This window comes from Parambassis ranga, chromosome 1 (genome assembly GCF_900634625.1).
Source record: "Parambassis ranga chromosome 1, fParRan2.1, whole genome shotgun sequence".
NCBI lineage: Eukaryota > Metazoa > Chordata > Actinopteri > Ambassidae > Parambassis > Parambassis ranga.
In genome coordinates this window covers 13,973,756-13,996,723 of record NC_041022.1, presented here as the reverse complement: position 1 = coordinate 13,996,723, position 22,968 = coordinate 13,973,756, and the positions used below count along the sequence as shown (strand labels likewise).

At 42.4% G+C, this 22,968-nt stretch overlaps 2 protein-coding genes across 3 annotated transcripts in view; both read left to right on the top strand.

Annotated features, from left to right (window-relative positions):
• LOC114434519 (protein BTG3-like) overlaps window positions 1-7,449 on the top strand; it is a 32,993-nt gene extending 25,544 nt beyond the window's left edge. The window contains exons 5-11 of one of the 2 annotated variants that reach the window (XM_028403839.1): window positions 4,205-4,353; window positions 4,717-4,894; window positions 4,983-5,120; window positions 5,296-5,467; window positions 6,008-6,159; window positions 6,314-6,518; window positions 7,190-7,449. In XM_028403839.1, the coding sequence (XP_028259640.1) occupies window positions 4,722-4,894; window positions 4,983-5,120; window positions 5,296-5,467; window positions 6,008-6,159; window positions 6,314-6,518; window positions 7,190-7,360 (1,011 nt within the window). In that variant the 5' untranslated portion in view covers window positions 4,205-4,353; window positions 4,717-4,721 and the 3' untranslated portion in view covers window positions 7,361-7,449. Of the gene's footprint in view, window positions 1-3,245; window positions 4,354-4,716; window positions 4,895-4,982; window positions 5,121-5,295; window positions 5,468-6,007; window positions 6,160-6,313; window positions 6,519-7,189 lie in introns of those variants that run through there. The other variant, XM_028403831.1, reaches the window with a different exon arrangement.
• Window positions 1-21,176, top strand: part of LOC114451025 (LIM and calponin homology domains-containing protein 1-like) — a 52,921-nt gene extending 31,745 nt beyond the window's left edge. The window contains exons 5-10 of the mRNA XM_028429574.1: window positions 14,703-14,733; window positions 14,823-14,933; window positions 15,217-15,344; window positions 15,503-15,573; window positions 20,834-20,885; window positions 21,164-21,176. Of these exons, the coding sequence (XP_028285375.1) occupies window positions 14,703-14,733; window positions 14,823-14,933; window positions 15,217-15,344; window positions 15,503-15,573; window positions 20,834-20,885; window positions 21,164-21,176 (406 nt within the window). The remainder of the gene's footprint in view (window positions 1-14,702; window positions 14,734-14,822; window positions 14,934-15,216; window positions 15,345-15,502; window positions 15,574-20,833; window positions 20,886-21,163) is intronic.
• The last annotated feature ends 1,792 nt before the right edge of the window (window positions 21,177-22,968 follow it).

The window sequence follows — 22,968 nt, the reverse complement described above, 5'->3', positions numbered from 1 at the left end:
CATTTTGCTTTTTTTTGTATTTTGGTTCTCAATATATCCGTCAGTTTAAAGGCTAAATGTACAAAACTTGGCCAGGAATATTTTTTATGATTATTTACAAAAATCAATTGTCCCCACTTTCGCAAGGTGTACACAATGGGAGATAAACATTTTTGTTACGTTCGGCACCCTTAGGTACACGTTTGGCCAATTGACTCCCATTATATCAGTGCATGTGTGCACGCGTGTGTGCACATGTGTGTGCGTGCACGTAAATTCAAATGATGAAAAGATAGATCATACAGAGGGTCCGTTCTCCTATTGGATGTGTGCACCATGTTTATGTAGGTGCATCTTTGAAGTCTAGAAGAACATTGTACAGTTTTTTCTGGCCAGTCATGCCACCACGAGCAACCATGAAGAGGAGATTAAATTTTGAAGAGGCACTTGCTGCCATTTTGAGGTCCCCCAAGGCCACTGATGAAAACACATCATCCTCTGACAGCCAGGAAGTATCCGCATAGGAATTTTGTCCAGAGGAGGACCTTGACAGCACCACTGGGGAGGAAGAGGGAGAAGAAGAGCAAGAGGAGGAAGAGGAAGAGGAGGAAGAGGAAGAAGAACAAGCAGAGGAAATGGATGACAGCAACTGGAGATTTCACTGGAGTTCCAAAAATGGTAAAGTGATAAGGGTGTAGATTTGCGTTTGACATTGGTGGGGGCCTAAGATTCCAATGAAATTTAACCCTTCCTGCACCCAATGAGAATCTGTTATTGTTTAGGAGGTGATCAAATTATTGGTGGGGACATGCCCCCTCCGTCCATGCTACTACACCCTTGCAAAGTGATGCTCCCACTAATGAACAAAGGTGTCTATTTGTCACATTTTGCTCTGAGGTCTGGATGATCAGCAGCCTCTATAGAGCGCCTTTAACCTTTTGTTTTCCTGAGGACATGCATTGACACTTTGTGCTTCCAGTGTGGAGCTACTGTGCCAAATGCGGGGCCCATGTCTGCAAAATGCATCATGATGCACCACCGTGCCGCCGCAGAGGACTGCAAGAGGACAGCAAGAAGATTCCTGGTTCCATTCTGACTGGGGTGGCGATTCTGTGTGGAATTTGCATGTTCTCCCTGTGCCTGAGTGGGTTCTCTCCGGGTACTCAGGCTTCCTCCACATTCTAAAGACAAGTTAGGTTAATTGGTCACTCTAAACTGCCTGTAGGTATGAGTGTGAGTGTGAATGGTTGTTTGTCTGTGTTGCCCTGTGATGGACTGGTGCCCTGCGATGGACTGGTGACCTGTGCAGGGTCACCAGATAAAGTTAGCTGGGATAGGCTCCAAACCCCCCCCTACATATACATAAAAAACTTTATATCTATGGATAGGTCTGACATTGCTAAAAATAAATAAAAAAAAAATAAAAAAAAATATTTATATATGGCATTGTTATAGCACTTTTAATGTGAGGTACACGTTTGGGCCCTAGGGGTCCGAGTGTGAGTTTTTTGAATAATGGCTTATTACTGCAATAATAATAATGCATCAAAATCAATTTTTTTTATCAATTATTGACTTAGTCAAGGCTGTAAATTCCTCATATCAAGTGACTTACCTGGCACCTCAGTTTTTAAAAATCTTGCATATTTTCAGTTGTTCTGTTTATGAATTACATATTTGTATGACAAAAATAACACAAAAACATAAAACATATAGAAAATTGTATATCTATGGATAGGTCTGACATTGCTGAAAAGAAATGAAAAAAAAAAGAAAAACAAATATGTATATATGGCATTGTTATAGCACTTTTAAGAGAGGTACACGTTTGGGCCCTAGGGGTCCGAGTGTGAGTTTTTTGAATAATGGCTTATTACTGCAATAATAATAATGCATCAAAATCAATTTTTTTTTATCAATTATTGACTTAGTCAAGGCTGTAAATTCCTCATATCAGTTTAAAAATCTTGCATATTTTCAGTTTTACTGTTTATGAATTATATGTTTTTTATGACAAAAATAACACAAAAACATACAAAAATATAGAAAATTGTATATCTATGGATAGGTCTGACATTGCTGAAAAGAAATGAAAAAAAATGTAAAAAAAAATATTTATATAGCACTTTTAAGAGAGGTACACATTTGGGCCCTAGGGGTCCGAACGTAGCCAAAATCGAAGGGCCCAGTTCTTTAAGCAGCCGCTGTCACTGTCTGGCTGTTTGCTTGTAAATGATTCAAACAACTGTTGCTGCAATAAGGACACGTCCCTCGTTCCTCGTGTTAGTTAGTTATTTCTCCTAAATTGTCAAATAAAACAATGGAATTAGTGAAAATAACAGCATTGTAATGTTGGTGGTCTATTATGACACATCAAAGCAACGCGCTTTGATGTGTCACACGGGCACATATATATATATATATATAGAGCAGCTGAGAGTTCCTAAAGCTCATTGCAGCTGCAGCCTTCAGAGAGGTAAGACCACTTTTCGTTCTTGCTGAAACTTGATGTTACTGAGGACATTTACTTTGCTGACAGGGGGAGCTGTTCCTTAGTCACAATGTGTGTAGTTACGGTGTGACTTGCTGTAATGAACAAATGTAAAAACACTTCCTGTCTTAAACAGGATTTTCATCAGCTCTTCTTTAGTTGTTACCTGTGTGTCACGTGTGTGTGTAACATGAGCAGCTTTTGTAGTTTTTACTGTCTGTAGTTTTCATGGCTGTTGTTGTAGTTTTTTCTGATCTAGTTTTGTAGTTTGTATTTTTTGTAGTTTTTACTGCCACTTGAGGGGAATCTTTCAGAAAGAGGGACACGCACAGTCTTTTAGATGTGTGACCCTCGACGTTTATTGTGCAGTAAACATGATTTAATGTGTGTTACCTGCTGCTGTTGATCTTATGAGCAGTTTAAACGTGGAAAATGACTCCTCCCTCTTTACATTGAGGAACATGCTCTGTGTGTTTGTGGCACATTTAGCAGCCGTGCATGTTGTCATTGTTGTAAAATAATGATTTTAGATGTGCAACATGATATGTCAGATGTTATACTCGGAGCACATATTAGCTGTTTCTGACTTAACGGTGTTGACACAAAGAATATCATCAAGCTGATTGGTTTGTAGATAAATATTGATTTTTGAATTGAAAAATAATAGCTAACTGTTGCACATCAAAGCGCGTTGCTATGATGTGTCATAGCAACGCGCTTTGATGTGTCACACGGGCACACACATATATATATATATATATATAGAGCAGCTGAGAGTTCCTAAAGCTCATTGCAGCTGCAGCCTTCAGAGAGGTAAGACCACTTTTCGTTCTTGCTGAAACTTGATGTTACTGAGGACATTTACTTTGCTGACAGGGGGAGCTGTTCCTTAGTCACAATGTGTGTAGTTACGGTGTGACTTGCTGTAATGAACAAATGTAAAAACACTTCCTGTCTTAAACAGGATTTTCATCAGCTCTTTATTTTAGGGATGCACCGAAACTTTTCGGCCGAAAATGCATCCGCAGCACTAAAGCGTCTTCTAAGCAAATAGGTTGAGACGGACCGCGGAGTAAAAACATTGAAAAGTAAAAAGTACACTCGTCAGCACGCGTTTCACTGAGATCTGCACTTGATCGCGACGGTATTGATCCGCGTTATGATAATGAACGTTATGAAATGATCCAGGCCGCGTGGATGCGTAGAACCGCTTGGAATGAAATGTTTATTTATGCACTGGGCCTATTTAAATAAGATGTACACATAATGTACACATGAGTGGGGTCAAGCTAAGTTATTTTATTTTATATTGTGCATTGTTTGAATGTGCTAAACAAATATTTTCAATTGCTTTATGCTTTGAAACATTAATATTAGGTTGTGCATTTGCAGTGCCTTGATTTTAGTGAGGTTAGTACACAGGTATAGCTAGTCCTTGTGTACTCCATGTGTTTTGACTTGCCCTTAATTAGTATTGTATATTGTTGCATTGCTATATTCTTTCACTACACATGTTTATGGGCAAAAAACTTTTAATTTTAATTATTATAATAATGTTTGCTGGAATTAACTTCCATCAATCATTACAATAAATCTTCTAAACAGGCAATTGGAACAAAAATAGCTGCAAAGATCAATGGACACTCCGGTCTACAAACACCAAAAACAGAATATTAAAAATAAGATAAACAGGAGAGTCAAGCTGATGGTAATGTTACATGTTATGTTTTGCAGCAACACTGAGCAGAGCAGTGAACAAGGAAGCAACACGTGTTTGAAGTACAATAACTTCCAGGAGCACAGCGTAGCGCACGGACGAGAGACAAGACCGCAAGGGACGAGAACGACTGCTGTTTCACACACAGGACATCTCTGTCTTTACTGTGAGTAACACTTTAATTTAGATGTGTGTTTATTGTTTGTTTTGTTGTTGTTTTTTCACATTGTTATTTTCAGGCTTATGTTTTGGTCTTTGTTTTCCCCTATTATTTATATTCTGTCCCTTTAACTCAAACCTAATCTTAACATTTCATATATAAACCTTAAAATGACCTTCTTTGTTCGATAATGTTGGTTGTCAGCTGAAATGTCCGTCTGAGTTGTCTGTTCTGCACAGTGAGTGCTCAGGGAAGTGGTGTTTTTATTGCTACCATGAGAGTTTCTGCTCCTGCACACCCACTCTTAAACTTTGAGATAAATTTGTTAGCAACTTCAAGTGATGTTTTTTGTATGTTCTGTTTTTGCAGACATCATGAAGCGAGAAGTTGAAGCTGGAGTCGACTTCCTCAAGCGCCTGGCTATGATACATGGCAAGCTCGACAAAGTCAAAGCAGAATTGTTTGCAGAAAAGCTACAGAAGCTTTTATGTAAAAAATACCACAACCACTGGTACCCCGACTGTCCCAGCAAAGGCCAGGCTTATAGGTAAAAACCAGCAAATGATGAACACAGTGTAATGTAAACATTAAACTGAATGACATTAGAGAACACAATAACATTTTAACATCCGCAGATGCATCCGGATTAATAATGGAGTGCTCACTGACGAAGCTGTCCTAAAGGCATGCGAGGAGAGTAAGCTCACACCCAGAGACCTGGGACTTCCGGCTGAGGTCACGATCTGGATCGACCCCCTGGAGGTCTGTGCAAGGTGAGTCATTGGCTGAGCTGTTGGGGCAAAGAATGAACCACACACACACAGACTTTCAGTAAACGGGAGGCATTTCTCTGTCTAGCCAAAAAGAGTCAGTCACCTCCAACATGCTTTCTGTGAAAACACACAGGTTGTCAAAATGAGGTAATAATGATCTTCTCCCCTCTCACAGATCGAGAGAAAATGGCAGACCATTCACAGTAGCATGTTTTGATGAGGAAGAAGAGGAGGAGGAGGAAGGTGTACAGGGAGACCAGGATGACTCCTTAAACCTGTGCACATCAGACTACCAGTCGGCTACTTCCTCAGACTGTGGCTCGACTGCATACAGCAACACAGAGCAGGTGAGCAGATGAGGCAGTCTCATCTACACCTTCAGCAGCCACAAATGCTCACTAGGGCATAAATGTGTAGTAACCTGCAGTGCCAACCACAACCACACTTATGGCCACATAGAAACAGCTGGAGATATTTCTGCCTGATGAAAAATATAGCATAGTGTATGTGTTTGTATATATATATATATATATATATATATATATATATTAAAAACTAGGAAACACAGCATGACATCACAGGGGACAATGTAGTAGTTTGGAAGGAGAGTGAAAGTTTTTATGTAGCTAGCGCCCTCTTGTGGTAGTAAAGTATAGAACATGTAGAATCTGCTTGTTTTGCCTGGATTTGTCGGTTTATAAAATATGATCTTTTCCAAAAATAGTTGTGATAAACTACTTCATGGTTATCAGCTGAGCCAACTGTTTTAGTTTTGAATGTTTTTAGAAAACAAAGCGCCATCGGCTTCCTCTTATAGCAGCCATGTTTTAAAATCCTTACCATCCTGCTAACCTCTGGTTCTCCTCCCACTCTGTGTCTCTGCTCAGCTCCCCACCAGCCCCCAGTACTTCTACCCCTCAGCACCAGTTTGGCCCCAATACAACCAAGGTGTCCCGGTGTTCCTCCCCTCAGTGTGCGCCCCGCTGGCACCGCCACCTCAGACTCAGCAGGCCTGGGTCTACTACAGCTTGCCACAGCCGTAAGAATGAACCACACACACAGAGACATTTCAGTAAACGGGAGGCATTTCTCTGTCTAGCCAAGAATTATGAGTCAGTCACCTCCAATATGCTTTCTGTGAATACACACAGGTTGTCAAAATGAGGTAATAATGATCTTCTCCCCTCTCACAGATCGAGAGAAATAGGGGGACCAGGTGTACAGGGAGACCAGGATGACTCCTTAGACCTGTACACGTCAGACTACCACTCGGCTACTTCCTCAGACTGTGGCTCGACTGCATACAGCGACACAGAGGAGGAGGCCAAAGATGGTGAGACGGAGGCAGAGCAGGAGAAAGAAGAGGCAGAAGGCGACTTCTACTTAGTACCAAACGAGGTAAAATATGTCAGAAATATGGTACTTTTTTTCTCTTTTTTTGGAATGAGGAGCATCTGTTGGGACTTTACAGAATCTATGTTATAGTTTCATGTACCCTTTGATTACCAGTGTAGGCGAGGCAGTCTCATCTACACCTTCCAGCAGCCACAAATGCTCACTAGGGCATAACTATGTAGTAACCTGCAGTGCCAACCACAACCACAGATTCTTCCTGTTTGAGGAGGCTACTGAACTTTCTTTTAGATTATATTATTTGTGGCCACATAGAAACAGCTGGAGATATTTCTACCTTGGAAGATGAAAAATATAGTATAGTGTGTGTGTATATATTAAAAACTAGGAAACACAGCATGACATCACTGGGGACAATGTAGTAGTTTGGAAGGAGAGTGAAAGTTTTTATGTAGCTAGCGCCCTCTTGTGGTAGTAAAGTATAGAACATGTAGAATCTGCTTGTTTTGCCTGGATTTGTCGGTTTATAAAATATGATCTTTTCCAAAAATAGTTGTGATAAACTACTTCATGGTTATCAGCTGAGCCAACTGTTTTAGTTTTGAATGTTTTTAGAAAACAAAGCGCCATCTGCTTCCTCTTATAGCAGCTATGTTTTAAAATCCTTACCATCCTGCTAACCTCTGGTTCTCCTCCCACTCTGTGTCTCTGCTCAGCTCCCCACCAGCCTCCAGTACTTCTTCCACTCAACACCAGTTTGGCCCCAATACAACCAAGGTGTCCCGGTGTTCCTCCCCTCAGTGTGCGCCCCGCTGGTACCGCCACCTCAGACTCAGCAGGCCTGGGTCTACTACAGCTTGCCACAGCCGTCTCCAGTTCGAAAATAAAATGTGTTCTGTTTTTCATTGAAATATTGCTCTAAAATTTTTAAGTTGTTAAAAGTGTTGTTTTGTTTTCGTAAATAAAATGTGTTCTATTTTTCATTGAAATATTGCTCGTTAAAATGTTTAATTTGTTAAAAGTGTTTTTTTGTTTGTTGTAAATAAAATGTGTTCTGTTAAAAAAAATCTACATTTGCAGCTTCGTCGTTTAAAGTATGAATATCTGCAGTTTATGCCACTTTGAAGTGTCTGTGCTCAGTTTGCTCTAGTCTGACCAGCCTTATCCAAACCTGTGCCTGTACTTAGAGGCGTTGATTCTGTGAATCTGTGGAAGCGCATCACGCATATGACGAGCCACACACACCCAGCACACACAAAGACTTCTTTTGACGCACAGTCTTAAATAATAATTATAATTATTATTATTATTATAATTATGCAAATAAGAGTACATCTGCACACAAGCCCTCATCTGAACTGCAAAAGAGAAGCCAAGTTTGGCCACACTGGTATACAATGGGCTGCATAAAGTTTGATATATAAATGTTTGACCAGTCTTTTGAAAAGGTCACATTTCTATTCAATAATCCAATACCACAACCGCTATCAACAGCATTGATCCCAGCTAAATATTTGGTGAGTGCATGGAGAGTCTAAGATACAAGTTATAGATGTTGTATTGATTATGGTTGACTATTAAAGACCATCAGGTCATTGTAGGAGTGTAGGAACCTGCAGTGTAGTTTAGGTTAGATCTGTGGATGTGTTGTGATATCATTAAGTGCCATTAAAACAGGACACAGACAGTTGCTCCCAGATTTCCTGTGTGTTGCTTTATTTGTGGTGATCTAAAAAAGCTCAACTGCATTAAGGAAATGGACAACATTACAGAAAAGCTGTGTAGATCCCTTGAGGTGAAACTTTTATGAGCTTGGCTCATTATATGCCAATTTACCGGTACTTATTATATGAGGGATGATCCCCGGTTTAAGAGTATCCATGTTAAAGCCGGTGGACAGCTTATTGCAGGTATGATGCTAGCCTCCAGCTTTACTGTAAGAATGCAATAACGGGACGTGTTCCGGAGCCCCCTCACCATCTCTGTCTGTCCTGTGTCTTTCCTGTCTGACATCCCCCGCAGAGATTCCTTCCTGCGCGTTCACGTCTCCTGAATGCGCGGCAGCAGCGGTGGCTGAAGACAGCAGCGTCAGCCGCTCACGCAGTCCGCCGAACAAGAATCGTTATTTTTAGCGCCTGGTTCGTGTTGCAGTGTTTTTTTTCTCCATCTCAGCGCCACGTTGAGCAGCGAGAGCGCTACGCTACTGACCGAGCGTGGAGTTGCAGGTCAGTAGAAAGCGAGGAAGAAGATAACGGACCGAGAGCGTGGAGGGGAACACTTCCACTACCACACGGACAGCCGAGCAGCTTTAACCGTATCACTGCCGCCACAGTTTGGTTAAACGGCCTGCCCGGAGATGGCTAGCCCGCGGGAACAGGAGCAGCTGGAGCCGAACCATCCCGAACCAGCCTGTCAGGAGGCTCAAAAATGGATCGAGGTAAGAGATGGGACCGTCCGGGGCCCGCTGCCACAATACGGCAGGGACAGAAATGGGTCATACTGTCACATACTATGACCGGGTATAAAAATACACGGTCCTACAGCACCGGTGCGTCGTCACCTGTTGTGGGGACTATGCAGTGTCGGGTTACCGTGTGTGGACAACAGTTCTGCTGCATGCGGGAGCAGCCGTGCTAAAAGTTTTCATGCATGCTGCGCTCTTTAATGAAGCTTGAACAATAACCTTCAGCACTGTGGAGACTTTTAACGCCGCTCAGACTAGAAACATAACGATAAAATGTGCAGTAGCGTTCATGAACTGTCCGTCTGAGGAGCCTGGTTTCTACTCGTTAGCAGGAGAAACGCCCCCCTTTTCAGGCGCGAGGGGATTCCGGTTGCCATGGTTATGAAACCGGGCCAGCGTTCACGCACGAGATGCTACACTGTACCAACTCATCGCATCTGATGAGATTATCATGTGTGCTTTGCTCCATCGCGTCCACCCTCATCTGACCGGCTGAAACGCCGCTCTCCATAAGCCTGAGCGGTGAATCATGATTTGCTGCGTTATGACCTATTTTTGCTTCCCCCGCAGCTCTGTCCCTGCTTTAGCCGCCATAGCTACCTGCCTGCTGCCAGAAACAACCTCAGACTGAAGAAAGAAATGTTTGGAGGCACAACTTAATGTTTCTTTTATGTCAAGGTTTTTGGCCTTAGCTTTAACACCTGGCTGTGCTTTCACAGGGCTTCTGTCTGTCCTTGCCAGTCCACTAGAAACACATACACATTTTTATTACAATGCAAACACAGTGTCCAAAAAAATGCACTAATATTACTGTTACTTGCTGTATTACAGCAAGCATGAAAATGAATCTTCACTGAGGTCCTACGGTTAGGAGTGGATGACACGCAGATTAAAGGCACAAAGCTACTTTTAGACATTTCCACCACACAAACACATCATTGTAACAGCCTTCCAATGAAAGTGATGGATGTGAGACGTCAAGAAGAAATGATCCCTATCATCAGATCAGAGTACAGAATATACAACACAACAGTGTGTCACATTTTGTGAAGCAGCTGAGTGAGGCAATGCTTTAAGCAGCATGGTTAGAGTGTTTTAGGTTTGACGAAGGCCATTGAAGACAAGTGAGAAGCCACCTTTCCCCTTTTTAATACACATATTTTATTTATAAAGATGGCATAGATTGTTTACTGACATGCTTTTAGGGACAGTCCTGAGTTTAGGGTGACTTTTCAGATGTCAACAGAACTATTGGCTGCACCAGGAACAGCAACACAATCTGCAGCAATGAAAATGTTTGAAAACATCTTATAGTGGAACAAACTAACCACACTGACCTAATGGTTGTTTAATAAGGTCTTTCTTCTAATAATTTATTTGAAATGTTTTATAATAACATTCCACTGAAGTGTATTGCCCCCAATCAGTGTCTACAGATAAGACTAAAATCCAATCCAAGATTAAACATGCATCCAGTCAGGTTTTGAAATGCTTTGTTTAACAGAGTGGTTCCTAATCTGAGGTCAGGACACCCACAGAGCCCACAAGATAAGTCAGAGTGGTTGCATAATGATTAACTGGATAGGAAAGTAAAAGAACATGTTCTTCTAGGCATGTCTATCTATCTATCATGATCATTTTTAGAGTTTTAGAGGCCACAGGAGAGTCAATCCCGTCCCAGTTCAGATGTGTCTGTGTCCCACATACAGTATGTAAGATAATCAAAGTTATCAACATGTATAAAATCTCTTTTTCCATGGAGAGTAATGACCCATTTAGTTGAAATATGAATATGCACTGATAATCTTCCAGCAGGATTGAAACGGTTTCCTGTTAACCCATCCCATTAACAGCTGTTGATAAAGTTGGATCTTTCATAACCTGAAGTCATTCCTTGTGTAAATTTCAGTCACAAAAAGGGATTACAAAAGATCAGCTTCCAGTTTGAAGAATTTTGCTCCATGCTTGTGTAACACATCCACTCTGAACTGCAGTTACTTGTGCTTTCAAAAAGGTTTCAGAATGTTTTGGGACCAGCTATCATGTCTACAAACATGGCTTGAAGGGTTTCAATACTGTTTCTGTCTTGATGCATTGGACAGATATCTCCAATGCTGGCCTAAGTCTTAATCTCTCCTGCTGTGTCTGTGTACTCGGTCTTCTTTTTGCTTTGTTGTATTCCTGCCTCCTAATTCTCCAGTTATTCTCAGACTGGTGAGGCTGACTCTATTTCTAGTGGTGTATTTATACGTTGTCACAGGTGGAGACAATTCAGGGTTTCCCATGTCACCCTGCTCTCCATGGTACATTTTCAGTCTGCATGTGTGTGTGTGTGTTCGCCATGTCTGTAAAGTATGCAAAGTGTATGCACACTCACACATGCCAATCAGCTATGCATGATTCGCACACTTCTCAGACACGCCCCGGTTGGGTGACACTGGTCACTATGGGAACATAACATGGGCAGGCTCTCAGGTGTCACTGTATTCAGGAGCCTGGGCAGTAGAGCAGTAGGCTATATATCACCAAATGTCCCAAGCAGGAAATCACACTGGCACAGACAAAACCTTTCTATCTGTTTATAGATGAGACAAGGCTGGATTAGACTGTCTTAAAGCTGACACACGCTGTGAGAGGTGTTTTAAAACAGTTGGATATGACATTGAGCAAGTTAAAGTTGTACAGGCTTACAGGAGCACAAAGGAAACTTTGGTGACAGCAGTTAACCTTTGCCGTCACTGACATGCAGCACACGGGGTTGGACACACAGGGAATAAACTAAAGAATGTGTGTGACGGTGTGTGCGCGCCAGATGTCACAGTTGTCTTCAGCAGATTATCTCCAATAGTTCCAGACAGCCAGCTGTGTCTGTATGAAAGAGAGTGTGAGAGCAGGGATTCATGGATTTTCCATGCATCAAATGCTGAATGAAAGAATGTGAACCAACCATGGCAGACTTGTTGTTGACATATTATGTACAGTATATTGAGTTGATTACAGCTATCAGTAGGAGTCTGGTGCTGTCTAATGTTGCCTCACTCTGGTTAATTACTTAGATCCAGATTAATCTGCAGTGCATCTGGATTATGACTTTATCTCTTCCTTGTTTCCTCTCTTTGTCTTTTTCTCTATGTGCATCATAACCATTGGTGTGCACCTCGCCTCCAGGACATTGTAACATTATAATTATACAATAAGGCTAATTCTTATGTAACCAGTACCAATTAAATATCCATCTCTTTTAGAGGTAGTTGCATAACAGTTTAGCTCCAATCTTTCTTATCTCCCACTGTGAGATAATTGACAGTGTGGTAGTTTATGTTCACATGGCACATATGGTTTGATTTAAGCAAACCTTAGCCAATTTAAAAGTGTTGAAGACTGAATTTAGTATTAAAATTGATCATGAATCTTTCTAGAATCTAGCTGTTTTTTAGGGTAACTTACATTCTGTAGGCAAAACTCATTAGACTGTTTGATTGTCCTGCATAAAACATCGATATGTGTGTAAACTGCAACCACCAGTTCAAAATCCTGGTTTTACCACTTAAATGGATTACAGCACATGACTTACTTTTGTCATTACCCTGCAAACTATATGTGCACATTTTCTCTTCTGCTTTCTGTTTTCCTATCCTCTCATTCCTTACATCTATTTTTACAGTTGTTCAAATAAAAGTAAAGCATACTTTGGCCTGCTTGCATGCTTCTCCACTTTGCCATAATACACACACGCTCCCACCTCTGGGTTTAAATGGTCTCTGCTGCTGCCATTCACCCCAACTGAGCAGGGCAATTCACTATGAGAACTGAGCATGAGCTAGGCAGTGTTGAATTACTGTTACTGACGCTGAAATACCCCCAAGGCTTTGGCCTTCATTTCTGTATTTTCTATGAACACATACTAATGACCTTATTCCCTTTAGTTTAAACGTTCAAGAGCTCTGTATCAAAAAATATGTATGTGTTCACTAGTTTAATTGCTTTTAGTTGCTTTTAGTTTTAGCATACATAACCGATTGTTAACCATCTCCGCTCTCCACCTACAGTCTGTTTCCTTTCTCCTCCACACACACTACCTACACAAAACACAATCAGTAGTCCATGCTTTCACCTCAGTACAGTTCTCTACTCTGTGACTAAATAATGCATGATTGTGCTGTAAATGTTTCAAAGACCTGGAGAAACATTGGACGATGACTGGTGAGGATAGTCCTTTAACGGGTTGCTTGAGGCTAGGACTTGATTTTAATTTCAAGGTTTAATATAAGTATAGTCAAAGAACATCCTTGCAAAGATAGACAAAAAACGTGTATGTGTATGCAACTAAAAAAGAGACACATGAGAAAAAACAACAGATGCCAAGAGGAAACATCTGGCCATAACTTATGTAACAAAAAACAATAGACAGTTTTCACAGCTACAGATGCACTCTGACTTTGTGTGGGTGTGTGTGTTCCTAATGTACATACATGGTCAAAGAAATTGAAAAATATCATCGATATCAGCAGACAAAGAGGAAAAGCATAGACCCAGATATTTGCCGTCATATGTGCAGGAGCATATGTATGAGCAGCATAAACAGAGAGAGTGCATGTCTGCACTTAACAGTTTGGGCGCTAACTGTAATCTGTGCTAATCTGGATTAGACGTCTAAACAGCATCAGTCAAACCCCTTTTCCATTCATCTTTGGCTGCTGGTTACACAACAGCTTCTGAAAGCCATGTCTGTGTGTGGGTTGGCTGTATATCAGTGCTGGTTTCCTGACTCTATCCTCCTCTCCTGTCTGTTTAGGATAGACTGCAAATTGGATGGAGGATTGAGGTTATCATAGTGGCATGTGGGTGCATTCTGGATAAAATATTCTGAGGACACAGTGTACCACTAATTTGACATCCCTAAGATTTGATTTCTAATGTTGGGGAAGAGGGTGGATGGGGAAGTCATGGGTTCCTCCTTTCAGAACATGAGATGCTGTTGTAGGGCAGGGATGCCTTCCATTGTTTATTTAGAGTAAAATTCTAAGTATAATCTAAACATGTTCCTATCTTTACATATGGGTGGCTGTATTTTTGTTTATTCTTTAAGCTTAATTTTAGAGTCTCAATAATTAAAACACTATTAGGCAAATATACTAATATTGCCAATATTTGTTCATTGCACAGCCTTACTTCTTGTCCACCAAATTTACATCTGTTTCTTCCTGTCCTTCTTCCCAAGGCTGTAACAGGGAAGAGCTTTGGAGACAAGGACTTCCGCAGTGCACTAGAGAATGGCATCCTGTTATGCGAGTAAGCCCTGGGACATCCCTTCACCACAGTTTTGATGTCTGAAGCAGCAACCGCATACATAAAGTCTGCTAAGACTCAATAAATCTCTGCTCCTCCCCTCCTCCATGCAGGCTGCTTAGTGCAATCAAACCAGGGCTGGTCAAGAAGATCAACAGACTGCCCACCCCCATCGCTGGGCTGGTAAGAAGATACTCTCCACTGTGACATTCAGCTCAGTAACCACCCTGTTCATTAGAGTGATAAACAGACTGTCTGTGGTGCCCTGCTGTCTCCTTTAGGACAACCTGTCAGTCTTCCTGCGGGGCTGTGAGGAGTTGGGCCTGAAGGGCTCCCAGCTGTTTGACCCAGGGGACTTGCAGGACACTTCCATACGCGCTAACCTCAAGTAAATGAGCATACATATATTAATGTGTGTGTGTGGTTTTATTCCTGTATCTGCTATTGTTAATGGTAACATGTTTCTCTTGTGTTAGGGACTCAGATTGCAACCGCAAACTAAAAAATGTGAGTTCTTTTTGCCCCTTCTCTTGTTTTTCTTGCACTGATTAGCATTTATAAATATCCCTCATCTATCCTATCGATGTGTCTCTCAGGTGCTAAACACAGTATTCTGGCTGGGAAAGGCTGCCAGTGGCTGTGCCTCCTTCAGTGGTCCTACTCTCAACGTCAAGGAGTTTGAAGGACTTCTCGCTCAAATGAAGGTGGTAAGTAAACTCAGGGACAGGGCAGAGGAGGAGGAGGAGGAGGAGGAGGAGACAGATAATGGTGTGGAGGAGGTGCGGGGGATGGATTTGTTAAATTTCCTGTCTTTGTTGGGGTGAAGGAGATAACACGGGTTTTTGTTTTCATACTTCCTGCAGACAAGATGTGAAGTGAAATCAATTGCAGTTAATGATTATAAATGCAATCACTCTGAAGTGAGCTGAATTGTGCATCTTTCATATTTTGTTTTCTAATATATAGTGATTCACGTTGTGTGTTTGTTAGGAAAGTGAGGAAGGAGGTGACAGTCCACAGAAACGTGGTGTTAGAGACAGCGGATATGACTGCTGGGACTCTGAGAGGAGTGAGTCTCTCTCTCCCCCACGACACACTCGAGACAACTCCCTAGACAGGTGAGAGGCATCTGTTAACACACATGCACACCTATATGCCATAATATTTAAGATAACAGATGACAAGATCTAAAACCTAAATTTCCTTCCAAATAAATGTCTTCTGTGTGAATATTATTGCTTGCATTTAAAAATTTTGGTGTGTTTGTTTTTGACAGTCTGGATTCCTTCGGCTCCCGCTCACAGCACAGCCCCTCTCCTGATGTGGTGAATCGAGGCAACAGTGATGGTCAGTTCTAATGCATTTCTTTTAGGACAGGTTAGGCTAACTGCTAGCAGCTGCTTCCAGCTAAGTTAATATCCTTCTTAATGCAAACAAGGAAAAGGAAAGTACAAAAGGATTGTCCCCAAATTGTGGAACCATTCCTTTAAATACTCATCCATTAATAGACTGACTGCTGCACTCTAACATGTTGAGGTTTTAACCTTGGTATACCATGACCGGCCAGGCTGGCTGTGGACAACAGCTGAATGTCTCAGCCTGAGTCTGCAAGCATTCTGTGCCCCAGATGCAGCAGCTGTTGGTCTTAAGTAGCAATCATTGGAGATTTGGACCTGGGAAAAAACACACTGAGGTCAACATCCTGCCTGTCATCTGCTAGTGTGTCTGTGTGTGTGACAGAGAGAGAGAGAGAGATAGAAAAAGGGGGCTGGGGGGCTATAACAGGCATCCTGTTTGGGTCTTTCATGTTGACAGTATAACTTATGGGCATCAGGGTGACAAGAAAAACACTGTTCCACTGCCGGAGATAGCATCATTCCCAACATTCCCTGCAGGTCACAGAGAACGGAGGCTGCCACCCACTAAGCCATATGAGCATGGGTGCTTGTTTACAATTAAGTATTTGTTAATTTGTAACATTTAAAAAAAATTAAAAATGATTTTTTTTTAATTATGCCTTAACGTAAATGAACATGTGACATGTGTGACAACGTTAAGAAGACATTTTGAGTCATTGTTCAAGTCAAAGTTCACGGGCGCTACAAGCAGCTAAGCTCATGTTAGCATTCGTTGTTGCTAACGTCGGTGGTTGCTTCTCAAGTCAAGTCAGCTTTATTGTCAACTCTGCTATATGTGCTGAACATACAGAGAATCGAAATTGCGTTACTCTTCACTCCGCAACATATAACATGTAACTAAAAACTAAAGATAAATATAAAGTGTAAAAAAATGTACCTACAATGAGGCACACACAAAATACAAGGCACATAATGAAGGCACAATGCAGTAAGAGTGCAAAAGATGTATAGTGCAAGTCAGTGCAGTTGGCATAATATAAACAGGAATGGTTTAACTTATAACAGCTTATTGAGACTGGTATGAGAGTGCAAAAGATGCAATGGTGCAAGTCAGTGCAGTTGGCATAATGTAACAGTCCAGGAATAGTTTAAGTTATAGCAGCTTATATGAGACTGGTGTGACATGACAGGGTAAAAAGTGACTGGTGCACAGAGTTCCTTTGGTAAAGTGGCTGGTACAAAGAGTTCCTATCTTGGGTGGTGGTAGGGGTGAGGGGATGGTGGTAGGGGTAGGGGGTGGGGGGTGGTGTCAGGGAAGGGGGAGAAAGTGGGGCACAGCAGGGAGAGAGTTCAGCTTCCTGACAGCCTGGTGGATGAAGCTGTCCCTCAGTCTGCTGGTCCTGGCCCGGAGGCTGCGCAGTCTCTTTCCTGATGGCAGCAGACTGAAGAAGCGGTGTGAAGGGTGGGTGGGGTCTCCTGTGATGCGGAGGGCCTTTCGGGTGAGACGGCTGTCGTAGAGGTCTTGGAGGGAGGGGAGAGGGACACCGGTGATCCTCTCAGCTGCTCTCACTATGCGATGAAGCGTCTTCCTGCAGGTGGCGGTGCAGGCTCCGTACCACACAGTGATGCAGCTGGACAGGATGCTCTCAACAGCCCCTCTGTAGAAGGTGCACAGGATGGAGGGAGGGGCTCTGGCTCTTTTGAGCTTGCGGAGGAAGTAGAGGCGCTGCTGTGCCTTCTTGGTCAGGGATGCAGTGTTGTTAGTCCAGGAGAGGTCCTCAGTGATGTGCACACCCAGGAACTTGGTGCTGCTCACCTGCTCCACAGCAGCACCGTCGATGGTCAGAGGGGTGTGCTGACTCTGTGCTCTCCTGTAGTCCACAACCATCTCCTTTGTCTTCTCCACATTCAGGGAGAGGCTGTGGTCTCTGCACCACCCGGCCAGAAGGTGCACCTCATTCCTGTAGTATGTTTCATCTCCACCGGAGATGAGACCCACCACAGTTGTGTCGTCCGCAAACTTCACAAAGATGTTGGTGTTGTGTGTTGGCGTGCAGTCATGGGTCAGCAGAGTGAAGAGGAGGGGCTCAGCACACATCCTTGGGGAGCCCCGGTGTTCATTATGATGGTGCTGGATGTGTTTCTGCCGACCTGCACTGTCTGAGGTCTCCCGGTGAGGAAGTCCAGCAGCCAGTTGCACAGCAAGGAGTTCAGCCCCAGCTGGTCCAGTTTGTTGATGAGCTGCTGTGGGATGATGGTGTTGAATGCTGAGCTGAAGTCTATGAACAGCATTCGAACGTATGAGTCTTTATTTTCCAGGTGGGTGAGAGCTGTGTGGAGTGCTGTGGAAACAGCATCACTGGTTGACCGGTTGGGCCGATATGCAAACTGGAAGGGGTCCAGAGAGGGAGGAAGGGCCGTCTTGATGTGTTTCATGACTAACCGTTCAAAGCACTTCATGATGATGGGTGTGAGTGCTACTGGACGGTAGTCATTTCTGATTTGACTTCTGATTTGTTCGTCACATTAGACTTGTTATATTGCTTTCAGAGGTAAACGGCAACGGCTAACAGTGTAGCTACGTGGATTGTTCTTAACAGGCATGTTGAGTTCATATTTAACACGTGAGAGCCCAGCTCCTCGCCAGCTAACTTTCACAACAAGTGTTAACGACAGTGGCATTGTACCTCCTAAAAGTAGGGGGGAACACAAGAGCAATGTTCCCATTAACCCTCTGGGCATCCTAGGGCCCAAACGTGTACATTTTGCTTTTTTTTGTATTTTGGTTCTCAATATATCCGTCAGTTTAAAGGCTAAATGTACAAAACTTGGCCAGGAATATTTTTTATGATTATTTACAAAAATCAATTGTCCCCACTTTCGCAAGGTGTACACAATGGGAGATAAACATTTTTGTTACGTTCAGCACCCTTAGGTACACGTTTGGCCAATTGACTCCCATTATATCAGTGCATGTGTGCACGCGTGTGTGCACATGTGTGTGCGTGCACGTAAATTCAAATGATGAAAAGATAGATCATACAGAGGGTCCGTTCTCCTATTGGATGTGTGCACCATGTTTATGTAGGTGCATCTTTGAAGTCTAGAAGAACATTGTACAGTTTTTTCTGGCCAGTCATGCCACCACGAGCAACCATGAAGAGGAGATTAAATTTTGAAGAGGCACTTGCTGCCATTTTGAGGTCCCCCAAGGCCACTGATGAAAACACATCATCCTCTGACAGCCAGGAAGTATCCGCATAGGAATTTTGTCCAGAGGAGGACCTTGACAGCACCACTGGGAAGGAAGAGGGAGAAGAAGAGCAAGAGGAGGAAGAGGAAGAGGAGGAAGAGGAAGAAGAACAAGCAGAGGAAATGGATGACAGCAACTGGAGATTTCACTGGAGATCCAAAAATGGTAAAGTGATAAGGGTGTAGATTTGCGTTTGACATTGGTGGGGGCCTAAGATTCCAATGAAATTTAACCCTTCCTGCACCCAGTGAGAATCTGTTATTGTTTAGGAGGTGATCAAATTATTGGTGGGGACATGCCCCCTCCGTCCATGCTACTACACCCTTGCAAAGTGATGCTCCCACTAATGAACAAAGGTGTCTATTTGTCACATTTTGCTCTGAGGTCTGGATGATCAGCAGCCTCTATAGAGCGCCTTAACCTTTTGTTTTCCTGAGGACATGCATTGACACTTTGTAGAGAAGGTTGAAGCAAGGCGTCTGGACTTGTAGAGTTTTCTAGAAGACGTTTCGCTGCTCATCCAAGCAGCTTCATCAGTTCTAACTGTTTGGTGGGGAAACATGGTTTATATGTGGTTACAGACCTCAGTGGGTGGGTCTGGGTAAAACTTAAAAAAAACTTAAAAAACAATAGCACTAAATGTTTCCAAACTTACCTGTGATGTTCTGGCTGACTGGGCCAGGTGTGTCTAACGACTGGCTAACGACTATGAAACTGCCGGAGGGGGACTGATTGACAGCCCTTTGTTCTTACTGTGATTATGTGCAAACTTCCTGGGAATGGATGGAATCACTGCATTGTATGTGGTAGAAAGATGATGTCTGAGGCCACCACCTCTGTTAAGGGAAGGTTTTTCCAGCTTAACATAGATGGCTTCCTTGACTCCTCTTTCATACCACCTTTCCTCTCTGTCTAAAATGTGAACATTGTTGTCCTCAAAGGAGTGTCCTTTGTCTTTGAGGTGGAGGTGAACAGCTGAGTCTTGTCCTGAGGAGGTGGCTCTCCTGTGCTGAGCCATTCTTCTGTGGAGTGGTTGTTTAGTTTCTCCAATGTACAGATCAGAACATTCCTCACTGCACTGGACTGCATATATCACATTACTGTGTTTCTCCCTGGGAATCTTATCCTTCGGGTGAACCAGTCTCTGTCTCAGTGTTGTCATAGGTTTGAAATGGACCGGGATGTCATGGTTGTTGAAGATCCTGCGGAGTTTCTCTGATACTCCTGACACATATGGAATGGAGATGTTCTTTCTCCGCCTGGTGTTGTCCTTCTTCTTGTTGTTGGGGGGTCTTGTTTTTGTGGCTTTGATGAGTGCCCACTTCGGGTAGCCACATGTTTGCAGGGCCTTCCTGATGTGGTGTTGCTCCTTCTTCTTCCCCTCTGAGCTGGTGGGTACAGTTTGTGCTCTGTGCTGCAAGGTCCTGATGACTCCCAGTTTGTGGAAGTGGAGAGAAGAGCCCTGAGTTCCTATCCTGGAACCACCCCCACCCACTGGTTTAGATATGTGGATGACACCTGGGTTAAAATCAAGACCAACGAAGTGGAACGGTTCACAGAACACATCAACGCAGTGGATAACAACATCAAGTTCACTCGCGAGGACACTAAGGACAACAATCTGGCCTTCTTGGACTGCACAGTACACATTGAGGAGGACAGGAGCCTCAATGTGGAAGTGTACAGGAAACCCACACACACGGACCAGTATCTGTTGTTTGATTCACACCACCCACTGGAACACAAACTGGGAGTCATCAGGACCTTGCAGCAGTTTTTTTTAAGTTTTACCCAGACCCACCCACTGAGGTCTGTAACCACATATAAACCATGTTTCCCCACCAAACAGTTAGAACTGATGAAGCTGCTTGGATGAGCAGCGAAACGTCTTCTAGAAAACTCTACAAGTCCAGACGCCTTGCTTCAACCTTCTCTACGTATGATGACCTGGATGACTGAGAATCTTCATCAACATATTGACACTTTGTGCTTCCAGTGTGGAGCTACTGTGCCAAATGCGGGGCCCATGTCTGCAAAATGCATCATGATGCACCACCGTGCCGCCGCAGAGGACTGCAAGAGGACAGCAAGAAGATTCCTGGTTCCATTCTGACTGGGGTGGCGATTCTGTGTGGAATTTGCATGTTCTCCCTGTGCCTGAGTGGGTTCTCTCCGGGTACTCAGGCTTCCTCCACATTCTAAAGACAAGTTAGGTTAATTGGTCACTCTAAACTGCCTGTAGGTATGAGTGTGAGTGTGAATGGTTGTTTGTCTGTGTTGCCCTGTGATGGACTGGTGCCCTGCGATGGACTGGTGACCTGTGCAGGGTCACCAGATAAAGTTAGCTGGGATAGGCTCCAAACCCCCCCCTACATATACATAAAAAACTTTATATCTATGGATAGGTCTGACATTGCTAAAAAGAAATAAAAAAAAAATAAAAAAAAATATTTATATATGGCATTGTTATAGCACTTTTAATGTGAGGTACACGTTTGGGCCCTAGGGGTCCGAGTGTGAGTTTTTTGAATAATGGCTTATTACTGCAATAATAATAATGCATCAAAATCAATTTTTTTTTATCAATTATTGACTTAGTCAAGGCTGTAAATTCCTCATATCAAGTGACTTACCTGGCACCTCAGTTTTTTAAAATCTTGCATATTTTCAGTTGTTCTGTTTATGAATTACATATTTGTATGACAAAAATAACACAAAAACATAAAACATATAGAAAATTGTATATCTATGGATAGGTCTGACATTGCTGAAAAGAAATGAAAAAAAAAGAAAAACAAATATGTATATATGGCATTGTTATAGCACTTTTAAGAGAGGTACACGTTTGGGCCCTAGGGGTCCGTGTGAGTTTTTTGAATAATGGCTTATTACTGCAATAATAATAATGCATCAAAATCAATTTTTTTTTATCAATTATTGACTTAGTCAAGGCTGTAAATTCCTCATATCAGTTTAAAAATCTTGCATATTTTCAGTTTTACTGTTTTACTGAATTATATGTTTTTTATGACAAAAATAACACAAAAACATACAAAAATATAGAAAATTGTATATCTATGGATAGGTCTGACATTGCTGAAAAGAAATGAAAAAAAATGTAAAAAAAAATATTTATTATAGCACTTTTAAGAGAGGTACACATTTGGGCCCTAGGGGTCCGAACGTAGCCAAAATCGAAGGGCCCAGTTCTTTAAGCAGCCGCTGTCACTGTCTGGCTGTTTGCTTGTAAATGATTCAAACAACTGTTGCTGCAATAAGGACACGTCCCTCGTTCCTCGTGTTAAGTTAGTTATTTCTCCTAAATTGTCAAATAAAACAATGGAATTAGTGAAAATAACAGCATTGTAATGTTGGTGGTCTATAATGACACATCAAAGCAACGCGCTTTGATGTGTCACACGGGCACATATATATATATATATATAGAGCAGCTGAGAGTTCCTAAAGCTCATTGCAGCTGCAGCCTTCAGAGAGGTAAGACCACTTTTCGTTCTTGCTGAAACTTGATGTTACTGAGGACATTTACTTTGCTGACAGGGGGAGCTGTTCCTTAGTCACAATGTGTGTAGTTACGGTGTGACTTGCTGTAATGAACAAATGTAAAAACACTTCCTGTCTTAAACAGGATTTTCATCAGCTCTTCTTTAGTTGTTACCTGTGTGTCACGTGTGTGTGTAACATGAGCAGCTTTTGTAGTTTTTACTGTCTGTAGTTTTCATGGCTGTTGTTGTAGTTTTTTCTGATCTAGTTTTGTAGTTTGTATTTTTTGTAGTTTTTACTGCCACTTGAGGGGAATCTTTCAGAAAGAGGGACACGCACAGTCTTTTAGATGTGTGACCCTCGACGTTTATTGTGCAGTAAACATGATTTAATGTGTGTTACCTGCTGCTGTTGATCTTATGAGCAGTTTAAACGTGGAAAATGACTCCTCCCTCTTTACATTGAGGAACATGCTCTGTGTGTTTGTGGCACATTTAGCAGCCGTGCATGTTGTCATTGTTGTAAAATAATGATTTTAGATGTGCAACATGATATGTCAGATGTTATACTCGGAGCACATATTAGCTGTTTCTGACTTAACGGTGTTGACACAAAGAATATCATCAAGCT